We start from the raw sequence: 23,126 nt of genomic DNA on the forward strand, positions 1-23,126 counted from the left end.
GAACTGTTGCATTTGTTTATTCATGAGGCAGGATACGCTCACATGTCGCGAACACCTGGTGTCATCACTATTTTACATTACTTCATAAACACATGTACTATCATGAGGTCAATCACTAGACTGCCTGATCCAGACCAAATTATTTAAATATCGCTGTCATCCAAATGTCATAATTCAGAGTGTTCAGTTAAACATATGCTCAGAACATAGTGGGTGTTTTGCCATTCTCTTAAGCTTGTCAAATGCTTTTGAGGGATCTCTAGAAACATTACAGACATCTTAATAACACTGTATAGTTTGACTGACTGGATCTTGATGATGCGAACATTAACTCCCACAGAAATGTCATTTCTGAACCCATATTGAACATGGGGAATTAATTCACAGTGGTCGTACCGTGCGTGGGTGTGCGTTATCATTTATAAAAGTGAAGTTTTTAATCTTACGGTTCATATCGAACACGCACTTGCACTTGTTGCAATGGTAAAGTATGAACAGACATGGACTCATTGAATTATCATCTTTAAAAGATGGATGAGTTACGAATCCGTCGACACAATATGTTAAGATAATGTTCCATAAACTGATACTCTATATTTTTAAGTTACTGGTATCATTTTAGCACATCACTGCTATCGAGTCATTTATGGACATTTAGATATTCCGACTACAGATCAATATATCGTGTTCTAGCCACCATGTGTATAAAGCAAGTAACGAAGCGAAGAGAAGTAACACATATAGACTGATGCTTTATCCGCATCAGAATCAAATACCACCGATGAGTAGCATAAATAGATGTGCCAGTCAGTGTCACCGTGTCAGAACTCTGAATTACCTGCGAAACAACATTATCGTCGGCAGGGGCGTAGCTAACATTATCCGGGTTACGGATAGATCTTGCTGAAAAGGTTGGACAAACCCTGAATACTATCTAAATACAAAGTTCTGCAACCTTTAAGGCTTACACGACAACACTGGCTTGGTACGCACCTGATCGGACATTCTAAATAACTAATAGCACTGGCTGAAAACAAGCAAGAAATAAAAGAGATAAAGAGAGCTGAAGTAGAAAACACCAGATATGGGTTTCATACATTGTACCCAGGTGGGAATCTTCGGGAACGCTTTAACCACAAGGCTACCCCACTGCCCGTTCCGAGTATAACGAACTACAGATAGGAGCAGTCATTCGTTTTGGCCTGGAACTGAGAGGATCATCATGGAGTGAGTGAGTGAGTGAGTGAGTGAGAGAGTTGAGTTTTACACTCGGCAATATTCCAGCTATACGGCGGCCGTCTGTAAATAATCGAGTCTGGACCAGACAATCCTGTGATCAACAGCATGAGCATCTATCTGCGCTATTGGGAACCGATGACATGTGTCAACCAAGTCAGCAAGCCTGACCACCCGATCCCGTTAGTCGTCCTTACGACAAGTTGAGTCGCCTTTAATGGGCAAGCATGGGTTGCTGAAGGCCTGTTCTGCCCCGAGCCTGGATCATCATGGAAAGAGTCGCCAATCGAAATTGGCCGCCTAGAAGCTGGAGAGTCGCAGTCTGCAGTTGTCAGGCATTTCAACGTTTATCAAAGCACCATAATTCGCCTTTAGGATCGTTTCGTGCGAACCAGCTCCGCACAAGATCGCCCCAGAGTTACAACCCAAGCCCAGGCCTGCTCAATCGGGGTTGCTCACTTGCGGCAGCATCTTGCCACAGGCGTGGAGACTGCAAAATTCATTCCTGGTTTGAGAAGAGTTTCCGAAATTCCGACCAAATTGTCGATTTGATTGTGTGAAAAGGGAAATTCGACAAAGAAGGTCAGTTGTCGCTCCTGTTTTGAGAAACTTCCATCGGCGCAATCACTTGAGGTGGCGTCTTAGAGTACGGATCTGGAACATTAGAAACTGGAGGCGAGTCTGGTTCAGTGAAAATTTTAACAGCGTGTTAGTTGTAGTAGCGCCACGTCTGAAAAATGATTTTTTTTTTGTTGTTTGTCATATTGTGTGTAAATGAATAATTGTCATATTGTGTGTAAATGAATAAGTTACTTTTCAGGTGAAATAGCCAGTTGGGCCACAGAGTTGGTGGGTGTTTCTTCTGAATATGGCGACACAGAGTAAGTATGTGTTCAGCTTAAATATATTGTACTTCGAATGTATTTTGGGCAAACACTTTGTTGCATAATCTTGAAGCAGTGGGGAGATTAGATGTGTACAACCCCCAGTTGATATCGGAGCACTGTGGAGGGTACGTAGCCTCAAGGATTTGGCAACCTGCTTGACACTGAAGCACTGTGAGGAGTGTATAGCCCCAAGATTGTAGCAACGTTAATGATACTGAAGCACCGTGGAGAGTACGTAGCCTAGAGCTAGCTGCAACTTGCCTGATACTGAAGCATTGTGGGGGGTACATAGCCTCAAGGTTGTAGCAACTTGCCTGATACAGAAGCATTGTAGGGGTACATAGCCTCAAGCACAATGTAGGGTACATAGCCTCAAGGTTGTAGCGACTTGCCTGATACAGAAGCGATGTGGGGGTACATAGCCTCAAGCACTATGCAGGGTACATAGCCTCAAGGTTGTAGCAACTTGCCTGATACAGAAGCGATGTGGGGGGTACATAGCGTCAAGCACTATGCAGGGTGCATAGCCTCAAGGTTGTAGCAACTTGCCTGATACAGAAGCGATGTGGGGGGTACATAGCCTCAAGCACTATGCAGGGTACATAGCCTCAAGGTTGTAGCACCTTGCCTGATACAGAAGCGATGTGGAGGGTACATAGCCTCAAACACTGCAGGTACATAGCATCAAGGTTTTAGCAACTTACCTGATACTGAAGCACCAATGAGATTACAGCATGATTCAAAACGGGTGACCAAACCCTTTGGACCTTTATATTGTCTGTGCTGACAAGAGGCTTTTCAAAGCATTTAGCAAACTTGCCAGGACAGTTAACTTGATCAAGTAAGTCCTATATAAGGCATTGTTATCTGTTTATACTTGTACTTTAAGGGCAATGCTTTGTTGCCAATAAAAATGGGAAATAATTCATTTTCAAATTTCGGAAAATGTTACTTGTTGGGAGTGTAGTTAAAGCAGTACTGTTGGCAGTAGTGGCAGGAGTTAAAGTAGTGCCACGTGCAACATGTGATCGAATTGGTTACTAAGTAGTGTAGCGTACTGTTTGAGGTATCAGGTGCACAGGTTTTACGTTTGACTAATTGTGAGTGTAGTGGCATGTGGTGGACCTGTCGTAGCATTGGACTCTTGGTATTGGGCGCAGTGGCAGCTGTATTGAGGCATGTAGCAGCAGCAGCAGCACAAGAATAAGAGGAGGAGGAGAAGAAGAAGAAGAAAAAGGAGGAGAAAAAGAAGAAGGATTAGCAGTAACAATAGCAGTAGGAGGAGGAGAAGGATTATACTGCCATTGAAAATATTAGTACTGATTGGTATTGTAGATTTGTTCAACACCATTAAGTTCGACATAAAATGACTGATGCAGGTTTGTCCTTGAGAGCCCCCTAGACATTTACAATGTTATCACAAATTACCGGGGAGATAAGTAATTAGGGGTCATTCTTTATTCCATCCATGAAAACCAGATGACTGCAAACGTTTTGGCAAAGCGTGCAACATTGTGTCATATGACTTCGTTTGTATTGAGCATCTTCATTATCAGTAAAAATACAAAGTAAAAAGTATTGCAACACCTCGTGATTTCTAACTGCCCATATAGCCACTTATGTTATAATTCCTATAAATGTTATGTTTGTTTGTGTGATGGCACAATGACGCTGTTGGTATGCAGAATATTCGCATGTCATCGAGGGACAGCCTCTTGCAAGAGATGTTGATTGATATCAGTTATCAGCTGACTGATCAGAAAACATCAGAAAACTACTGACGTTAAAGACTGTTAGTATTGAGGTCAACAATGAATGACAACTCTAAGGGAGGATAGTGCCCTTTTGATGATCACCAAAATCATTCATTTTCATCTGTTTACATCAAGTCGTGTTAAAAACAAACATCTTTATATTAATCATTTGTCCAACAGCACTGTCCGAAATCACTGAAAATGGCGGGCTATAGGAGTCAAACAACCAATCTGATGTCCATTGTTATCCCCAGAGCACAAAGCACCTTACTAGCTTGGGGCCAAAATCAGTGTCACTTAAAGTGTATGTGATGGGGAAGACTACACTTGTTGATATATTTTGTTTAAGACTGAGGTTTGATTACATTCATTTGCTATGGTTGCTGGTAACATATTTATACTAAGGAAAAAATCTTATTCCATGTGTATGGTTTTGTGAAGACAATAAGAAGTTATTGAATGAATAATTTCACAAATGTTACAGTACTTGTATGTATCAATCAGGAACATTCTTTGCAATTACGACAATATTTAAAACAAATTCTGAACAAAACGCATGAGGTTACTGAACAGTAAAGTGGTAGTGGCGCTGGAATTGAATTTAGTTGCACTGTAGACACCTTCATGAAGAAAGCCTTGCAGCTCTAACATGTCTTACCTACCTATTTAGATGGAATGGCGCCCAAGCACTTGGCAAGCCAGATGTATACCCACAATACAAAGACAACAAGCTGGCCTGGGCATCTAGTGACAGGGGTTCTGCAAATGAGTGGATTCAGGTAGGTCCTGGAATAAAATATTTTGAAATAATGAAACTAATATGTATTTTAGCCATCATTTATAACAAAGTGACTGTAATTATCATGAACTTCCTGGCATGTGTACCCTAATCTGTAAGACACATTTTACATGTCTCTCCATAAAAATCATCAACCCAACACAACCCTGCCTCCAGTGAGAAATTATGAACGGTCCCTTACTTTACATACATATCTTTGGGAAGTAAAATGGGGCATGAAATATGGCAATGTTGGCCGTTTATGTAGTTCTTCTCTGAATCCTGGCTATTACATTTGCATACTGTTTGTAGAAAATACCCTGGATTTATACTCAGTCTTAGAATCTAACACCATTGCCAACCAATCACAGTACTCAAATGAATGAGAAAAATAATGTGATAGATTGAGAGAAGATAAGCGAGATGATGAGCTGACACATATATGCTTGTGTTGTTATATATATGATATGATGTATATCACCATTTCAGTTGGGATTTCCGGAGAAGCTATACATTAAGGAGATCAGAATCTATGAAACATACCATGCTGGTGGGATCATGGAGGTGGCTGGCAGGAGGCCTGATATGGGTTGGTACATCTTGTGGTACACGGACAAGCCTACTGACATGGAGAAAAGTAGGATCTTTAAGCCAACCTTAAAGGTAACATTTTACCAATATCAGTTGATAAATGTATTTGTATCAGATCAATATATAATGCAATGAATACCTTATATTCAAAGAATGCAAGGTTCTGTAGCAGAAATTGTTCTCCAGCACCTTTCCAGCATTCTCCACTAGCAAGGATGGTTGAAACAAGGTAGAACACCCCTGAAGGTCTGGGACTGTGAGAATGACCTTCACTAACCTATGCTTAACATAAGAGACGACTAAGGGGTCATGGTATCCCATTTGGGTAGGTTGATGCTCATGCTGTTGATCACTGGATTGTGTGGTCAAGATCCGATTATTTACAGACTGTCATGATATAGATGAAATATTGGTAAATGAGGGGTTAAACAACCAACCAACTACAAGCTGACAGGGTGTGACTGTGAAATGTTGTTCATATTGTCCATTAATGACCTGCCAGTCCAAAACATGTACTTCAAAGGCACAATGTTGTTTCTGAAATAAAGTTGAATGAAGGATAAAGCAACTTACATTCAGTCTCGCGTCGCTTGCTGAATAGTAGCACGTAAACGTATACAGCTGGGAGTATAAGGGAGGAAAGTTCATGAAACGATCCTGCTGGGGTTCTGGGAGCATGAATACAAGATAAATTAAAAATTTGCACTCAATTCTGTGTAGGCTTTCCCCAAAAATGCTCCCATGGGGCTCCATGCTGAACCCTGGACCCAACCCGTCTCTCACATCCACGCTACCGGTGCGTACAGCAAGCCCTAAGTTGAAACAGTTTACTTGGACCCTAACTTTTAAAACATGCCGTCAGTTTCAAGACACAAGAAGCTCCGTCAGTTAGAACATTATGTCTTATTTTCTTACTTCACCCCTGGTCCACAATGCTGTTCTTGTCTAAAACAATGATTCGGCATGGCAAAAAAAGTCACATCAAACAACTTTGTTATCGTCATTTGTTTCTGGGCAAAGGGAGGCAATCGTATTTCTTTGGATAGGAGTTGACTCCCTTGCCTTAATTCCGCACAATATCATTTTTCTCAATAATCTTCACACACTGCCGTCCAGCAAAGGGGTCTAACTACGTTCAACAAATCACGAGTTGCAAACAAAAGGATGATACTTTTGTACTAAAATAATGTAATTATTTAATAATAATTTGATAATGTAAATATATTCTTTCACTATCCGGGTAGACTAAATCATCAATGTACAGCCCGTGAAATGACACGGGCGTCCTCTCAGCATACATTCTGCTAACTACAAAACACTGAAATGAGTGCACGAATATTTTGTCCCTTAACCCAGAAGCGTCCCCTTTCTAACTCCATTTCATTGCTGGCATTGAGCTGGTTCTGTCAAGTAATATTAATTACAACTCGTCATGACAGTTCGATATTCTTTGTGACCTCTTTGAAATGACACAGGAAGACAACACGGTAAAGGAGAAGTTGGAAGTCTGGAGTGGTTTTGTTTATGGTCAAAGGGAGGTAATGCCGTCTGTTATCACGAGTTAACGCCCTTGATAGAACTCCGCACGGTGTTTCCTTAAACTTCACATACTGCTCTGTATCAAGGGAGCTAACTGCTACAAGCAAATCAAAAGTTACATCCCTTATGTTTAAAGGGAGCTAAGTCTGTTTACAATTCACCTTATTTACAGTTACTTCCCTTTGATTATCAATAGCACGGCATCCCAGTAATATTGTTGTTTACTCTTCGAATATTATCAATGTTACAATCTGGTTAAGTCACGTAAATTATCACACATCACGCGCACTGTGATATTGGTACTCCTTTGTGTTAGTCCTTTCCTTTTAGAAAAGGGAGATTGTCGCAAACGAACATATGGGTTGTTTGTGGTCAAAGGGAAGTAATCGATGGCAGTACTAAGGGATAGACTGGTTCCCATGCCCTATTCCGCGCTGCGCTATCGCTGAGCGTAGCATAGGCAGAGTACCAGTTTATACTAAGGGACTAAGGGAAGTAAGTCTGTCAAAAAATGGTAAACATGACATACAGTTACCTCCCTCTAACCGTCAACGGCACGGGTGTTCAAAATGTATGTTGTGTCGATGTCGTATGTGAGTAACAGATTAAACGGTTGCATCCAAATGAAACTGAGATCACCAGCACGTAGTTAACGAAATCTCACCCATATCCACTTAGAATGTGTTCAATTAACATATTTTGGGAAACGCGCATGAAACCACGATGCAAGTTGTCTCCCTTTGACCATGTTTCTTTTCGTGGTACGTTTTTGCACCCAGTCATCCATCCCAAATATGCTGTGTCGGTTTTCGCATGGCTTGGGACCGGGTTTACATTACTTGAAATGCTTTGCTTGACACATCCACTCAACTGCCCATAATACAGAAATGTCATGGTCAAGCGTCCAAACTTCTTCAGAATCAGAATGTGCTACTTCAAATAATGATGCGATTGGCATCCAGTATACTCCAGTGATACTTACAATATCGATCCTCATAGCTACGTTTTTAAAGAAGGCATATGTTGGGAGCACCCCGCTAAAGCAATGTTCAACAAAAACAAAAAAACAACAACAAACAAACAAAACATCTCAACTGACATAAACCATCTGCAATTCCATTCATATAGTCTGGTATATATACCAAATATAACAAAGGTAATACTATTACAGAAATATCTAATATTGAAAATCATAGCATTGTTTTGACAACATTTCTAAATGTACTGTTGTGTTTATTATATGGTAAATCACTTTTATGCATTGTCTAGTCGGTTTCCAGGCTGTCATCAAGTGGTGCATGTTGTGCAGTATTGTCAACACCAAAAATATTACGTTTTTTATGCTGTGCGAAACAACTGAAGACATCACCTATTTTTCAGATCTGTTCATAAATGTTTGAATGATACATTTTGCCCATGGCGCTTGGATCAATGCACCAAGGAATGGATTTTCTCCTTTGGGGAACGTTTTACATATGTGTACATATAAGACATGATATAAACAACACACGTTAATGCATAGTTCACTTCATGTTTTAAGATTTGATAGTTAACCATCACTCTTAAGATACATTGTTAATTTCCTGTGGTATGAGCATTTACAATTTCTCATACGGAGGAAACAGTTGGAATCAGTAGGCATAACAAATGCACCCAGCTCGAATATTTCCAGCGCAGTCTGACACGTATCATTAGGAATGGCCGATCCACATTTGCCATTTTCCCAAACATCTGTCTCATTAAACAGTGTGGCAGGAATACATTCTTTACAACATGTCTACAATTCGTTTCTTCTGGTGGTGGTGTAGAACGTATATTCAGTAATGATCAAACGGCGTCTAAATGCGAAGCAAAATCGTTCGTCGTTTTTGGTTTTGTTTTCATCACGTATATATTTTACAAGTTTACTTGTACTTTCTGTATCACACCAGTTCTCTGCCATCTGGGGTCAATTAACAGGTAACCCGTTTCAGACCTCCTTACTGCTAGCTGACCCTCTAACTGTGGTATCAGACTGGCTATCAAATGATCTCTAAATAGTTGTTGAAAGCAAAGTAAAAGTATGTAAATTAATAACCAATAGCCAACCATCTGACCCCAGTCGCCAGTCGCCAGCCGCCAACCACCGAACACCAGTTACACTATGACCCGTTATATAACGCGAATAAACACTGCTGACTATTAACATGGCCAATAAAGCAGTTGACCGAGATTAATGCCAACTTTCTGATGTTGTGAACACCTCTAGGACATTAATCTTTAAATGAGTCATTGCTTACACGTGTATATATGTATTTTCAGAAGCCATATTTCAAAACAGATGTTATCCGTATCACTATCGACGGTACGGTATGTGATTCCTGGCCGGAGATCGACGCTGTCAAAGTCGTTGGGGAACACCGTGCGTACTGACCGTTACCGCCGTCACAGATGTAGCCATCATAGTTCCTGTGCACGGACATACAATGTGGATTGGGGCGGCATATAATGATATAATTACTTTGGTTTCTTTATCATTATTATTATTATTTGTTAAAGCCAAAATATGATGGCGGCCTATAAGTAATCTGCACAAGAAGCAAAACCGGGCAAACCGATGCTTGACGCAATGAGCACCCATAAATGTTATTGACATGACGCTGTCAGAAATGTGGCAGTACCCATCCATACAGCTGCCTCGCTTCTTAAAACCTACGCAGACGGTGAAAGGGGGCTGAGAGCTTTTGTAAAAAGTGTATAAATGTTCTGTTTGAAATGTGAGTTTGCCCTACAATTTGATTGTCCATCTGCTTAAAATTTTCAGCCACGGGTAGCTTGGAATGTTAATTATAAACTTGGCTCTTTATATATATATCCTCTTCAACATTAGCCGTAGCAATATCAGCGTTGTTGTTGTATTCTCGATGTATACAACATTATTAAAACTTACCAGAAAAAACTACACCTTTGTTCTTTTTCGTCTACATTTTGATTTGTCAAGATGGCGATGTGTCATGCCTCGCCTGCTTGTTGGTTTGTTGTTTAACACCACACTCGGCAGTATTCTAGCTATATGGCGGTGGTCGATAAACAATGAGGTCTGGACCAGACAGTCAACTCATGTCTTGTGGAAATACGATGTCTACAGGCACGTAGCAAGCCATTTGTTTCATATAAGTCCGAAAGATTGCAAAGCATTATATTTAGATAGTTTTCAGGTTTGACCCAGCTGTCATGGCAAAAATCATACGTAAATTTGGGTAGCTATGGTATTTAACCTGGTTTATTATCTATAATAAGAAAAAACTGATTACACCTATTAACTCAAGTACAGAACAAATGCCTGTATGTATTTCTTATGTAACGAAGTTCCGTTGGTATCCTCAAAACAGTTTCGGCCCGTAAGTGTTTTCAGGCTGCATGCGACACAGAGATTACATCTTCCTTGCTGTAACTCGCGTTTGATGGTTTACACCTACACGTGTTATTTGTCATCATTCACTTGATGGTCAGTTAATGAATATATAACAAGTATAATTAGTAATAACACCACTCAGATTACTCAACAAAGGTTCCCAATTGGCATTTCTCCTGTCTGGAGTAAATACATGTACTCAACATTAAAAATTAAGGGCTGTAGTGGCAAATGTATTGTAAAATGAAATGAGTGTAAAGACAACATCCTCCCTTCAAAGAATTAACCACCATTGCGTTGACTGATTGCTCATTATTGGTTAACTAAATTACTTTGAATGACGGACATAATACAATTAGTTGCCAGGGGTGCTATCTTGGGTGACCAATGAGAGGTTTATCAGGTTTTCACCAGTGTGAAAGACCTGAAACGATGTGCCACTTTTTCGCAAATTAAACTGTTGTAAGACACACGACATAGAACAGGATTATTTACCAGCTGCAGATGAATAAAATATCGTTCTTTTATGTGGATATTGATGGATACATTCCTGAACAAGGTAGTAGCCTGGCATTGTTGCTATAACATTAGTCTGTTTTAAATTCATTATTTGTATGTTGTTTTTATTTATTTGTTGTATAGCATTCAACAGAATCTATGTGACAGAAAACACACATTAGATCGCGCATAGGGCGTGTGTGAAACAGGATTCACATTGGCAGTCTATACAATGTCTAAATGTTACAGTCTTGTTACAAATTTATTACATGTATAAGCAGACAGTGTGTTCTTTTATTAATTTTTAAAATCATACAAATATGACAATAAACTAATTAGGGTTATGAGACAAAATATAAAGACGTACATTGCCTTCGTTATTTTTCCGCCCTGATAGCAGCAGAGGTCACGGAACAGTCACGAATTCTGGGATATCATCCGGGTACTCACGGGAGAAGAACAATAAAAAAGTTTTAACAAGTCCACGGAAATTGCTCCGCATCAGTGCCCCTTTAAATTCTTCACAATAACGGTGTTCACCTACCTTAGAAAAACAAGCACAACTTTATTCACTTATGTGCACGATGCTTCCAAACCGAAGGTGTCTACTCGGTGTATTTGGTAAATATACCCCAACTCTGCGTGGATCTTTTATATACTTTATGCTTCGGCTGAAGTTTTCAATGCTTCCAGAATGAAAATTGTTAATATATGTGTAAATGCTTCAAAATAACGTTCACTTACGTGCAGAATACCTCAAATTAAGTTTTTCACTCGTAAGTAAATAATTAAAATATAGTGAGTGAGATTAGTCTTACGCCGCTTTTAGCAATATTCCAGCATTATATCGGCGGGGAGGGGAAGGGGGATTAAAATAAACGATCCTCACGTATGGTGTTTCATACTCTAAATAAATGTAGATAGCATTAAAAAACCACATCATCCTTTGTTTGGTACCCGTGTTAGTAGCGACACAGAAACATCGCACTCGTTGCAGTAAAGACGTTGATTATCCATAGAACTTGTTTTTCCTTCATCTTCACAACTTCTACAATCTGTAAAGTGTCTTCCTCCATGCGTCTATTTTTAACTGATTCTTTTTACTACATCTCAATCCATTGGCGATATATTATTCATCTGCAGTTAGAAAAATGGATGCTGGTAGGTTTACTGATCCTATATGCACAAAGTACATCTAAGCAACATTATCAAATAACAATGGACATAGTTGGTTTTGTTTCTGTTTGAAACTCATTTCTTGTCAAAATAGGTTTTTCAAAATAGCTTTCACATCACGGCTAGGTTTTGCCAGTGAAGTCGCAACGTTTCAGTCGCAGACTGAGCTAAAACCCAGTTCGTGATGCATTGTGGGTAACATACCAACGCAATGGCGGATGTAAACAACGTTGAGCACCTGTTATCGTGACTGCCGGTAAAATGATCTACCCTGTGAAAGCGTAAGTGTTGTGTATTAAGGAAATGGATGTTACTGTGATACAGACTTCACTACACGAAGCTATAAATTCTGATAAGACAAATGAAATGTACCGAAAATACAGACAGATTGTTGCGCTGAATGATCAAGCTGTTTTCATTTCATGTACGTTTGTGACATGGCCAGTGTGTCCCCAGATGATTAAATTAGCCAGTATTGTTTATTTTTATATATACATGAGCATGATAAGCACTCAAATGTGACATGCTTGTAGTTCGAGGCAGGGGGCAACAGTGACATGGTGGGACAGTAATAAACATGATAAAAACTGTGAAGCATGAACAGATGACCCAACATTACAGAGAGAACACAACATTCATAACTCTTGTGCAGATTGTGATGGATGATTTCGGTTGAATCTTGCTAGGATATGCTTATTTTGCTTGGTTTTGTGTCTCGAGTGGGTATATACTGCTCTTCTGCCTGATCAGCTCATTGATCAGTTCATTTTCAAAATAATCAATAAACATGTGTCAGGTCTTTGTTATCATAACCATAGTTACATGCAAGCAATATGAAGGCTGAGAAGACATTTAGTTCATCATATCAAACTATTGATTTGGCCACCACAGAAAATGTAAACTCTTGTCAGATTCTGTATGCTATGGGTGGGAATTCTAACTTGAAGTCAAACCCAAATCCAGATGTGATGAACCTTGTTGAATGCTTTTCGATACAGTTATGTGATGAATATATTGATTTATTTCAATTTCACGAGTAAAGAAAAGGCCATCTCATTAATATCAGAAACATTGTTACATCAGAAAAACATTGTTAGTAGCATGGGGGGAGATATTGCGATTTTTTCTCTGTTTTTTGAAACCATGATATATTGCCATGTGTTCAGTGATACTGAAGTCATGTAGCTTGTGAGTTTGTTTTGTCATCTATCATCTTCTGATCTGTTGCAATTTAGTATATAATCATTTTCGTAAACAACCTTCTCCTTGGTTAACACATATTTTTGTATATGTCAGAACAGAAATAGCACTCTTTGAATATATTTTTTGTTTTCAGTCTATATTATTTTCAGGTTTACTGAGCCTGCCCAGTAGTTCAGTGCAAAGTGTGGCCTGGTGTATGTTGAGGTGCTTGACCAGTCTGTGTGAGCAATGACCATGTCACCATCAGGTGTAAAGCGTGAAATGGATGAGGAGGCTCTCATTGAGGCAGAGATCCGTCAACAGTTGGAAGTCATCGACCTTGACAGTGATGATCCTAACAACAACATTGATGACAACAACAGCATTGAGAGACCTGTGCAGGACTTGGAGGACAACAATGGAGATAAGGTTCACCATTTTGTGACGTACATGTACATGATGTAACTGATAAAAAAAAAATACTGTTCCTTTTTTAACAGGGATTGATTTTGTTTTTACATGTCAGGACCGTGTTAAAAATTGGCCAGACTTACTGATTTGCTTGATACATGTCATCATAACCCAATTTCGTATATAGATGTTCATGATGTCGATAACCGGAATATATCATTTATATTATACTACATAGCTGGAATAGTGCTGAGTATAGAATTAAACAACAAACAAACACAAAAACTACCAGACCATCAAACCATATAGATTATGCTAATGTTCGATATATCCTCCTACAGCTTGCACTGGATGAAGCTTACAAATATCTGAGTCTACTCCAGCAGCAGACTGAAAACTTTGAGAGGGAACTGACAGAGTGTGATAACCTCATGTCCTACCACAACCAAGGTAATGCCAAGGGAAGTAACTCTCAGACATAACAGTCAGACTCTAGACAGCATTTTTCATTTGTTTCATTTATTTCTCATTTCGATTATTTACCCATGTTTCATTAGGATGTACTGATAGGAAATGATAAAATTATTTCACCAAGAACTGACTCTTATATTATTACCATGGACCTTCAGATTTCAGATCAGTTCATGCCTTTTCTATTGATTGTTTTCCAGAATAAACAGAAGATGGATTTTTCTAATTTGGTAATAATAAAAAAATGTGCCATTTATAACGGGGTTAAAAAATCAAGGATTGAGGATGTGTTACCAGTAGTAAATCAAGAGATGTTCTCACAGAATTTGTTGACAATTTGTTGCAGATAATGTTGCTGTGAAGGAGGTGGACCTTGGTGACCTGGAGGAGGAAGCCAGTAGACTGGGGGTAGATCCAGCTGAACTCAGGAGGAAGGTGGGCACAGAATGTAACTCTCTTTCACTGGTCAGGTAGCATGTTTATGACAGAGGTTGGTAATTTAAGATCCAGAGAACTATTTGAATGGATCAAGGGGTAGCTGGGCTCAAGATAATTTTTCAACATGAGGACTTTGTACACCTTATTTTTTCAATATAAGAGTACTGGGAAAAGTTAGAGTACTGAAAGGAATTGAATGGCGTGTAAGTAATCTCGTGTTTCATTTCATATGTGTGCCACAACATTGCTACTCTTGTTTAAACAAGTCAATAAACAGTAAAGCAAAACCTTTTCAGATAAATATGTCTGCAAATGGTTCTAAGACCACACACCATTGCTATGGTGCGTTTTTGCTACGTGTTCCTATAGTATCGTGCATATTTTTTATCCGTACATATGCCGATACGGCCCTTATCTGGAGCCCTGGGGTAGTGTTTACGAAATGAGAGCCCTAAATAGAGAGGGTGCATTCACAGAGGAATATACTGAAAATGTTTGAGATTTCAGTAGTTAATTTAACTGTATCTCTCATCAGATTCTGGAGGAGATAGAAAGGGAAGATGAAAAGGTGGCTGAAACAGATGAGGATAGTACACAGGAAACAGGACAGAGTGATGCCCCTTTATTCGTCACAAGTGAAGTTGAGCTCCTCCGAGGGAAACAGGATGAGGGGACAGACAGAGTTGAGGAGTTTGACGAACAAAGGACTCTTAAACCAGGTATGTGAAATTGGGACTGGTAACTCGGGAATTTCTCATTCATTTTCATTGTTAGTCATGTGATTGATTGTTCAAGAACAATAAGAACTGAAATCCAAGATGACAATGCTGGTCCTGTTCATTCAGGTCAGCTGGATAGCCTGGCTGTTAAAGTGTCACACCAAAGACTCTGGTACAGTGTGTGAAGCCCATTTCTGGTGTCCCTTGCCATGATATGGTTGAAATATTGCTAAAGGTGGGGTAAAACCACTCACTCACTTTACTACATTTGTGTAATAGGGAGATCAGGTAATCAGGTTGTACATCTGGACTCATCCCAGACCTGCTTTTTATGTGAACCTTCATTAACAGTAGAAATTTCATATTTGTCCTCTTGTGCTTTTGCCCATGCTTGCCATGAAAGGTAACTCTGCTTGTTGTAAGAGGTGACTAACGGATTTGGGTGGCCAGACTCACTGACTTGGTTGAAACATGTCATAGGTTCCCAATTGCACTGATCGATACTCATGCTGTTGATCACTGGATTGTCTGACTCCATTATTTACAGACCGCTGCCATATAGCTGGAATATTGCTGAGAGTAGCATAAAACCATACTCACTCACTCACTCACTCACTCACTCACTCACTCACTCACTCACTCACTCACTCACTCTTGTGTTTTTGTGGAAGTTTAAATGTGATGGAGGATTGTCTGGTGCCTGCAAAATTACATGACTGTGCATGACATGTTCAGTATTTGAATGAATATTCTTTCTCTTGTCATGACTAGGTGAGGGTGTGGTGGCAGTGGTTGATGAGATTCAAACTCAGGAACAGTTCTTCAAGCAACAGCTGCAAGAGTTGGACATGAAGTACAGACAGAGGGAGGCAAAATGGAAACAGGTCGGAACTTGTATTATTTCACTGACACTGTGGTAGTCCAATCTATCAGTAGGATAAATATCACCAGCAGAATTGTCTACTGTGCCTATTGACTGTTAATTTTTCTCATCTAGGACACAGAGACAAGAAGAAGAAAAGAGGAAGAGCGAGAGAATGTGGAGAATGAAAGAAGGCGAGAGATAATGATACAATATCAACAGGAAGAAGAGACTTTGGCTCAACAGAAAAAGGTGTGAAACATGGATTTTAGAGTCTTCATTTGTTATATCTCACTGCATTTATTGTTGAAGGGATTGAAAAAGGTTCATGTATGTGCTTTTTCATCTGGTTTTTACTTTTCCTTGTTTAATGCTTCACTCACTCAGCTATGCATAGATAAATAATTATGTCCTGAGCTGATAATCTAGTGACTGATGTCATTAGTATACATCTACATAGGTACATGGTTTGGATATGATGACATGCTTGTACCAAGTCAACAGGCCTTACCTCCTGAGTTAAGTTGTTGCATTGGCTGCTGAAGACTGTACCCAGTTTGCAGTACATGAGTGAGTTTAGTTTTATGCCACGTTTAGTGATATTCCAACAATATCGTGGCATGGAACACCAGAAATTGGATTTACACTTTAATCTATGCATTAATCTATAATTAATATATGCATACAGCTAGATCATAAAATCAGAAACATTGTTGACATCGATAAATTCTTGTCTTCATCAAAAAGACTGGAATGTAGAGTTAAACATATCACCTCTCCTTACCCAACAGTCCTGTTTAAGTTTCCCCTTGTAACCATGTGGGGAATCAAAGCCAGTTCTTTGGCATCACAAACAAATGCTTTAACTGCCAGGCTAACCCACCAGTCCCTGATGATCAAGATGGGTCAATCAAGATATTCTTTACACTTCTTTGATATGTTTCAGGTTGCTGCAGAAAAACTTGAGGCAGAAATTGAAGAGAAACAGAAAATCATCAGTGAAGAAGTTAAAACATTTGAAGTATGTGAAAATTGTTTTTAGTCTTTTATTTTTTCATTTTTCACTTTTCTATGGTGGTAATAGCTATGATCTGTAACAATGTCCTTTGACATGTTAGAGGTGAATTTATATCAGTAGGCATAACATTTCATCTGAAAATATGTTAATCCCCAGACATGGACAAGCAACAGCTGTTACCACGGGAACAGGTGTCTGACAATGGGTGGATTTGACCTTAAATAGGGCTTTGTTGGCAAATATATTGTATTGTAATACATGGGTGGATGACTTTAGTTTTATGCCATACTCAGCTTTATTTTTCCTCAAAATTCGGCTTTTCTATGGTAATATACAGTATTTTGCATGATATACTGGTTCTAAGAAAATATCTACTGGCAGTACCATTCAGTCCTGACATTAAATTAAATCCCTCTCACTGTAGATGGATTGCCTGCACATATGTTTTGAAATATGCTTTCTTGTTTGTCTGAAAAAATAAGCAGTCTCATAGCATGAGGGATTGTTTCACTGGTATTGGATAGAAGTAGTTCCCAGTCTAAGTAAACTTATCCTCAGTACTTTTCGTTACACTTCACCACTGAGTCTAACAAAACCTTATGGGAGGTCGCGTCAGGTAACCTTTGAGATTGACCAATCAGAACACAGCTTACCAAATCGCGAAAGTGAACATTTGCACATGCTTTATGAACTTTTTATCTCGAAAAGTTTTGTACCCGAACGATTCCAAATGCTATTTAGCGTTCGATCGCCTCCGGGTGATGCACACGGCGTGGGTACAACCATGACAACGGTGAGTGAACAGTCGCTGAAAATGGTGTTTTTAGCAATATTCAAGGATGTCATCTTGTGGAAATATTAGTTATTGGTAACCACGTCAACAGAAACCCCAAAGCGTATATACTGCAGGTCAAATAATTGTGTTATATGCTGAGTTTTGTTTGTGGAGAGATCTGTGTCAGTGACCTGAATATTCTGAAAGTTCCTCCGATCCCTAAATAGTAGCCGTTGTCTGATTGGTTAAATCTATTTAACCATTTCGCGTTTGGTTGGACAGTCATTGGTCGCTCTAAGGTTACCTGACGCGACCTTCTGCCAGGTTTTGTTAGACTCAGTGGTGGAGTGTAACAAAGTACACTGAGACTAAGTTTACTTAGACTGAAGTAGCTCCTATTTGTATGTGTATCCAGGAGCAGATAACTCTGCTAGAGGCAGAGACTCGTCGGGAACAACATGAACTGGAGAGATCTGTACAGCTACAGCAAGAAAAGAGGGATCATAGAGAGAAGATGGCCGCCACTGCTATTCAGGCTGGATACAGAGGATACAGGTAACATGACATTCATTATTTGTGGCTAGGGGTGATGATGGTTTTAAGGGAGGATTTTTTTTTTCTGGGGAGGTACAGGTGTCATCAGTTGTGTACACATATACTAGGGGGATTGTCATTGATTTTGTACATAAAATGAGATGGTTGGTGGTGGCGGGGAGTCACTTGCTTTGTGCATAAATATTTTTGGGATCCTTCACATTGTACATGTTTCGCATCAGGCATTATTAATTATGAATGGTTCCTAAGTGGTTGCATAGCTTATACTGAAAAAAAAACAGGGATAATGAGCGAGGCCCTTTTTGTCACAGAGGATCTAGATGATGGTTTTAAAGCAGTATTGTATACTGTTGTAGATTCATCACATTAAGGGGCGAAGGGGTAACCTAATGGTTAAAGCATTCACTTATGCCAAAGGCCCAGGTTTGATTCCACATATGGGTACCATGTATGAAGCCCATTTCTGGTGTCCTCTGCTGTAATATTGCTGGAATATTTCTAAAAGTGGTGTAAAACTAAACTCACTCACTTCTCACAGTAAGAATGACCGGTATTTCATTCTTTAGAGTTCGAAAGACATCAAATTCTACACTGAAGCAAAAACGAGAAGAAAGAGCTAAACTTAGAGAGGAGAAAAGGATTCAAGAAGTTGAAGAGGAAATACGACAGAGAAAGGAAGAAATCAAGAAGAAGGAAGAAGAAGAAAAGAAGAAGATAGAGGAACTTGAAGAAGCAAAAAGACAAGAAGAAGAAAGGATTAAGAGAGAAAAGGAGGAAAAGCAAAGGCAGGAAGAAATAAAAAAGGAGGAAGAGAGAGAAAGATTAGAAGAGGAGAAGAAGAAACGGGAAGAGGAAAAAAGGCAAGAAGAAGAGGAGAAAAGACAACTGGAATTAAAGATAGCAGAAGAGGAAAGGAGAAAAGAAGAAAGCAGGAAGTTAGAAAAGGAAAGAAAGGAAAAAGAGAGACTTGAAAAAGAAAGGAAAGAAAAGGAGAGACTTGAAGAAGAAAGGAAAGAAAAGGAGAGACTCGAAGAGGAAAGGAAAGAAAAGGAGAGACTTGAAGAGGAAAGGAAAGAAAAGGAGAGACTCAAAGAGGAAAATAAGAAGAAAGAACAGGAAAAAGAAAGACTGCAAAAGGAGGAAGAACAATTGAAACAAGAAGCAGAAGGAATGTTTCAGGACGATAAAGATAAAGAAGATAAAGATTTAAATGAGGAAAACAGATTGAGAGAAGAGAATGAAAGGCTACGAGAAGAACTAAGAAAAGTAAGAGGAGAGAATCAGGAAGATCATAAAAAACAACCTTCTGAAACACCTTTTGTGGAGCAAGTCAAGAACATAGTGGTAGCAGAACCAAGGAAAGATGGAGAAAAATTACATGTCAAAAGTAAAGATACATCTAGTGAAGTTCGCAAATCTCTGGAAGAAAAGCGTGAGAAATTTGAGGAGAGTAAGCAGCAGAGTACGTGCCAGAGCGGGAGTGTTGACACTCTAGGGAGCACCCTGCCCTCCCACTTAGAGGCAAGGCGGCTGGAATGGATCAAAGAGTGTCTGCCTTGGAGGTAGGTTTGTCTTGGAAAATATACACACAATGAAACACAGGTTATCATGTCTATCTGTTAGCAGCTGTATATATACTGTATTCATCAAGTATTGGAAAATAACATTGACTTATTATTGTGAATTTGACTGGGTACTGAGGGTACATTTATGTGGTTTTTCTCAACATGGAATGATAGCTGACTCATTATAACAACATATATGCATTGTCATGATAAAAATTAGCAATAGCAGTCTGTGACTTTAGCCATTAGTTACAAACAGGAATCTGATATTATTTTGTTTAGGCTTGTAAGCTTGTATAATAATTATCACAAAATATGAAAATGATGCTGAGAACGTAACTAAGACTTCAATGTCTTAGTCATAGATTGCTCAATAGACTGGAAGAATAGCATGCTAGCAATATCTTATACACTTTCATGGTCCCTTTTGGTAATTATGAGATAGAGCTGGTCCCTAGAAAAGAATCCAGGCGACACATGTGCTTAGACTGTCCTTACATTTAAAATGATTTTTCAGTAAAGTAAGCAATGAGCCATGGAAACTCAAAGGAGGTGTGTCCAAGAAGCCGCCAAGACGACCCTCGTCAGCTAAGAAGTTACCTCCCCTGTCTGAGGATGTCATTACAGCAGCAGCCCGAGTTGCTACACTGAAACAAGTGAGGAAACGCAAAACATTCATCTTAGGGATTCACCCTCACCAAGATTACCTTATTGACCTTAAACATTTTTAATCCATACCATGCTTCAGGGATGAGCATTTTCTGTGCAGATGCATAATTCTGCGGATTTGACCAAACAGGAGTTACTCATCATGTTTGAACTACAGTGACACACCATGGGTAAACCATCAGTTGGTTGTACCTCAGATATCTTACTGTTTGTTTCAGGTGACCACTGTCCAACTGAGTGATCTTCCAGGCTGCACATTGTCCACCCTCAGTCAATGCTGGGGTCTCAAGTCCCTGACATTGACTAACTGTAATCTGGTTGCCCTGGACAGTCTTCATGAATGTAGGCAGCTGCAGTATCTGAACATGAAGGTCAGTTATGACAAGATATGAGTTTGTATGGTCAAAAAATGATGATAGAAAAAATTACTTTGTTATATCTGAAATATGTTCAGTATTAAAACTTCTAGAGGGATCTTATTAAAAGGAAATGACTGAAGAGGACCCAAGCATCTTCCTTATTACTGACTAAAATACAAGCTCTTTCATTAACTTGTTTCTATTCTTGTAGATATTTGAAATGAACAAAACACAGCACTAGTGGCGTAACAATGTTTCTTGACATGTGGACAAGGTATATTGGGGTGTTTCATTTTCAGTATTTGAGAGTGTCCTATCACACATTCATAACATGGATCTTCTAATGCCTTCATTTTGAGCATGGTTTGCCTTGTGGTCTAATGAGTCACTTTGTTCTGAGTTTAGTTCCTCAGTTGTGCTTGTCGGTTTTTCTCCACTATGCTCATATCAGTGGGCTTCAGCCGAGCAGTTACTATACAGAATCTGTTCCGTCAGTGAATACACAATACCATCAGGAGAGTGTTCAGATACCACACATAAATTTCAGGTTACACTTATCAGAGGGGTACACAAAGTCTGGGGTCCAGACTTCCAGTTGTCCGACTTCTATGTTTGTGGAAGCTGTGATGGCTTAGTAGGTGACATGTGCTGGTGGTGACTTGACTCTGAAGGTATGGGTTTGAATCCTGGATGGGACGCAACCCATCAAAAGTACTAGAATCTGTACTTTACTGTGAAAGCGTAACCCCAAATATAGCAAGTGTTGCTGTTCCATCAGGTTGAGCATTCCCCCAAGATCACGCTAACAAGCTGTGAAGTTGATTACATAGTATCCAAAGTGGCCTAACATCCAGTTCAATGACTGCTTCTTTCAGAATAACAAGCTGGAGTATGTTGACCTGAAAGACCTGGGGAATCTACAGATCGTTAACCTCTCCAACAATAACCTGTCCCTCGTACATGGGCTCGACGGCTGCACCAACATCCGCTGGCTTGACCTGTCTTGTAACAGGATAACAAGATTAGGTGATTTGGTTTTTTGTTTGTTTGTAGTTCAATACCACACTCCACGTATAAGACGGTTAATACCTGAGACCATATAATACAGTGATTGACATCATGAGCATATATCAATGCAGTTGAGATAAGATGTCATGTGCCATCCTGATCAGCGAGACCATGTAAATCTCATTAGTCATTTCTTATGGTAAGCTTGGTGTGCTGAATATCAAGTTTCTTTCAGGTTAATTAGGTGTGCTCTGTACCATTTACCATGAACTGTTGCTCATGATTTTAGCCACTGGTTTGTCAACTCCAAAGATAGTTGTGAATTTGATTATTCCCATCCTCGATATCTCCTGCGCATACGTTCCGATAAGTCTCCACTATGCCCTAGATGCATCTACAGCTTGGATGGTTTTTCAGCCAATCAGGTGTCCACGCTGGGAAGTTGAGCGTAGCAATCACAACTCACTTTGGCTTTTACATTATCTAACTGATTAAGCTTAAAGATAAAAACTATGCAGAGGTTCTCTGAAAGTGGTAGAAGGAGTTCTTATTATTTTTTAAAAAGTTTTGGACGTGTCAATTTGTCTGTATGATTTCCCCCATATCTGAGTCACACTGCAAGCAAACATTTGCAGCTGTGACCCTTATCTTTGTTGAAACTGACAAACTCAATTGTAACACCGGCTTAGCTGATTGGCTACTGTGAGAATGCAGAGTCAGCAAAGGGATAAAAATTATGGGGTGACCCGTAGATGCATCCAGGGTATAGTGGAGACTTACGGGAAAGTATACACTGGAGATATCGAGCATAGATTATTCCTGGCATTTACTGAACAGCTAAAGTTACACTCACACACTCACTCGTTCACTCACTCGTTCACTGTCTGTTTTCCCCTGAACCAGGTTGTCTAGATCCCCTTCGTCGGCTGCACACCCTTATATTGTCCAGCAACCAGCTCATCAGTTGTAGTGGTATCAGTGATGTCCCAACACTGCAGCATCTCAACCTCTCCTACAACCACCTACAGGGACTTGATGGTCTCCACAAGCTGTGCCTGTTGCAGAGGCTGGACGTGTCCGCTAACAACCTACTGCAGGTAACACCCACTAAATTTGTTGGCTATTGTGCTGAATGTATGGAGCTTATCAAAACTTATTCTCTCTACAGCACATCTAATAAGTATTCATCAAATCTTAAAAATAAGGGTGGTGTGATAGCCTAGTGGTTAAGGTGTTTTCTC

At 39.5% G+C, this 23,126-nt stretch overlaps 1 protein-coding gene across 1 annotated transcript in view; it reads left to right on the forward strand.

Annotated features, from left to right (window-relative positions):
- The first annotated feature begins 12,041 nt into the window (after nt 1-12,041).
- The window catches only part of LOC137261163 (leucine-rich repeat and IQ domain-containing protein 1-like), a 35,961-nt gene continuing 24,876 nt past the window's right edge, over nt 12,042-23,126 (forward strand). Inside the window, exons 1-14 of the mRNA XM_067798865.1 lie at nt 12,042-12,134; nt 13,206-13,464; nt 13,788-13,896; nt 14,264-14,352; nt 14,891-15,074; nt 15,846-15,958; nt 16,072-16,188; nt 16,883-16,957; nt 18,145-18,284; nt 18,851-19,846; nt 20,367-20,505; nt 20,737-20,889; nt 21,753-21,903; nt 22,789-22,982. Coding sequence (XP_067654966.1) covers nt 13,285-13,464; nt 13,788-13,896; nt 14,264-14,352; nt 14,891-15,074; nt 15,846-15,958; nt 16,072-16,188; nt 16,883-16,957; nt 18,145-18,284; nt 18,851-19,846; nt 20,367-20,505; nt 20,737-20,889; nt 21,753-21,903; nt 22,789-22,982 — 2,640 coding nt within the window. The 5' untranslated portion in view covers nt 12,042-12,134; nt 13,206-13,284. The remainder of the gene's footprint in view (nt 12,135-13,205; nt 13,465-13,787; nt 13,897-14,263; nt 14,353-14,890; nt 15,075-15,845; nt 15,959-16,071; nt 16,189-16,882; nt 16,958-18,144; nt 18,285-18,850; nt 19,847-20,366; nt 20,506-20,736; nt 20,890-21,752; nt 21,904-22,788; nt 22,983-23,126) is intronic.

The sequence above is a fragment of the Haliotis asinina genome, chromosome 14, assembly GCF_037392515.1.
Source record: "Haliotis asinina isolate JCU_RB_2024 chromosome 14, JCU_Hal_asi_v2, whole genome shotgun sequence".
In the NCBI taxonomy this organism is placed as follows: domain Eukaryota; kingdom Metazoa; phylum Mollusca; class Gastropoda; order Lepetellida; family Haliotidae; genus Haliotis; species Haliotis asinina.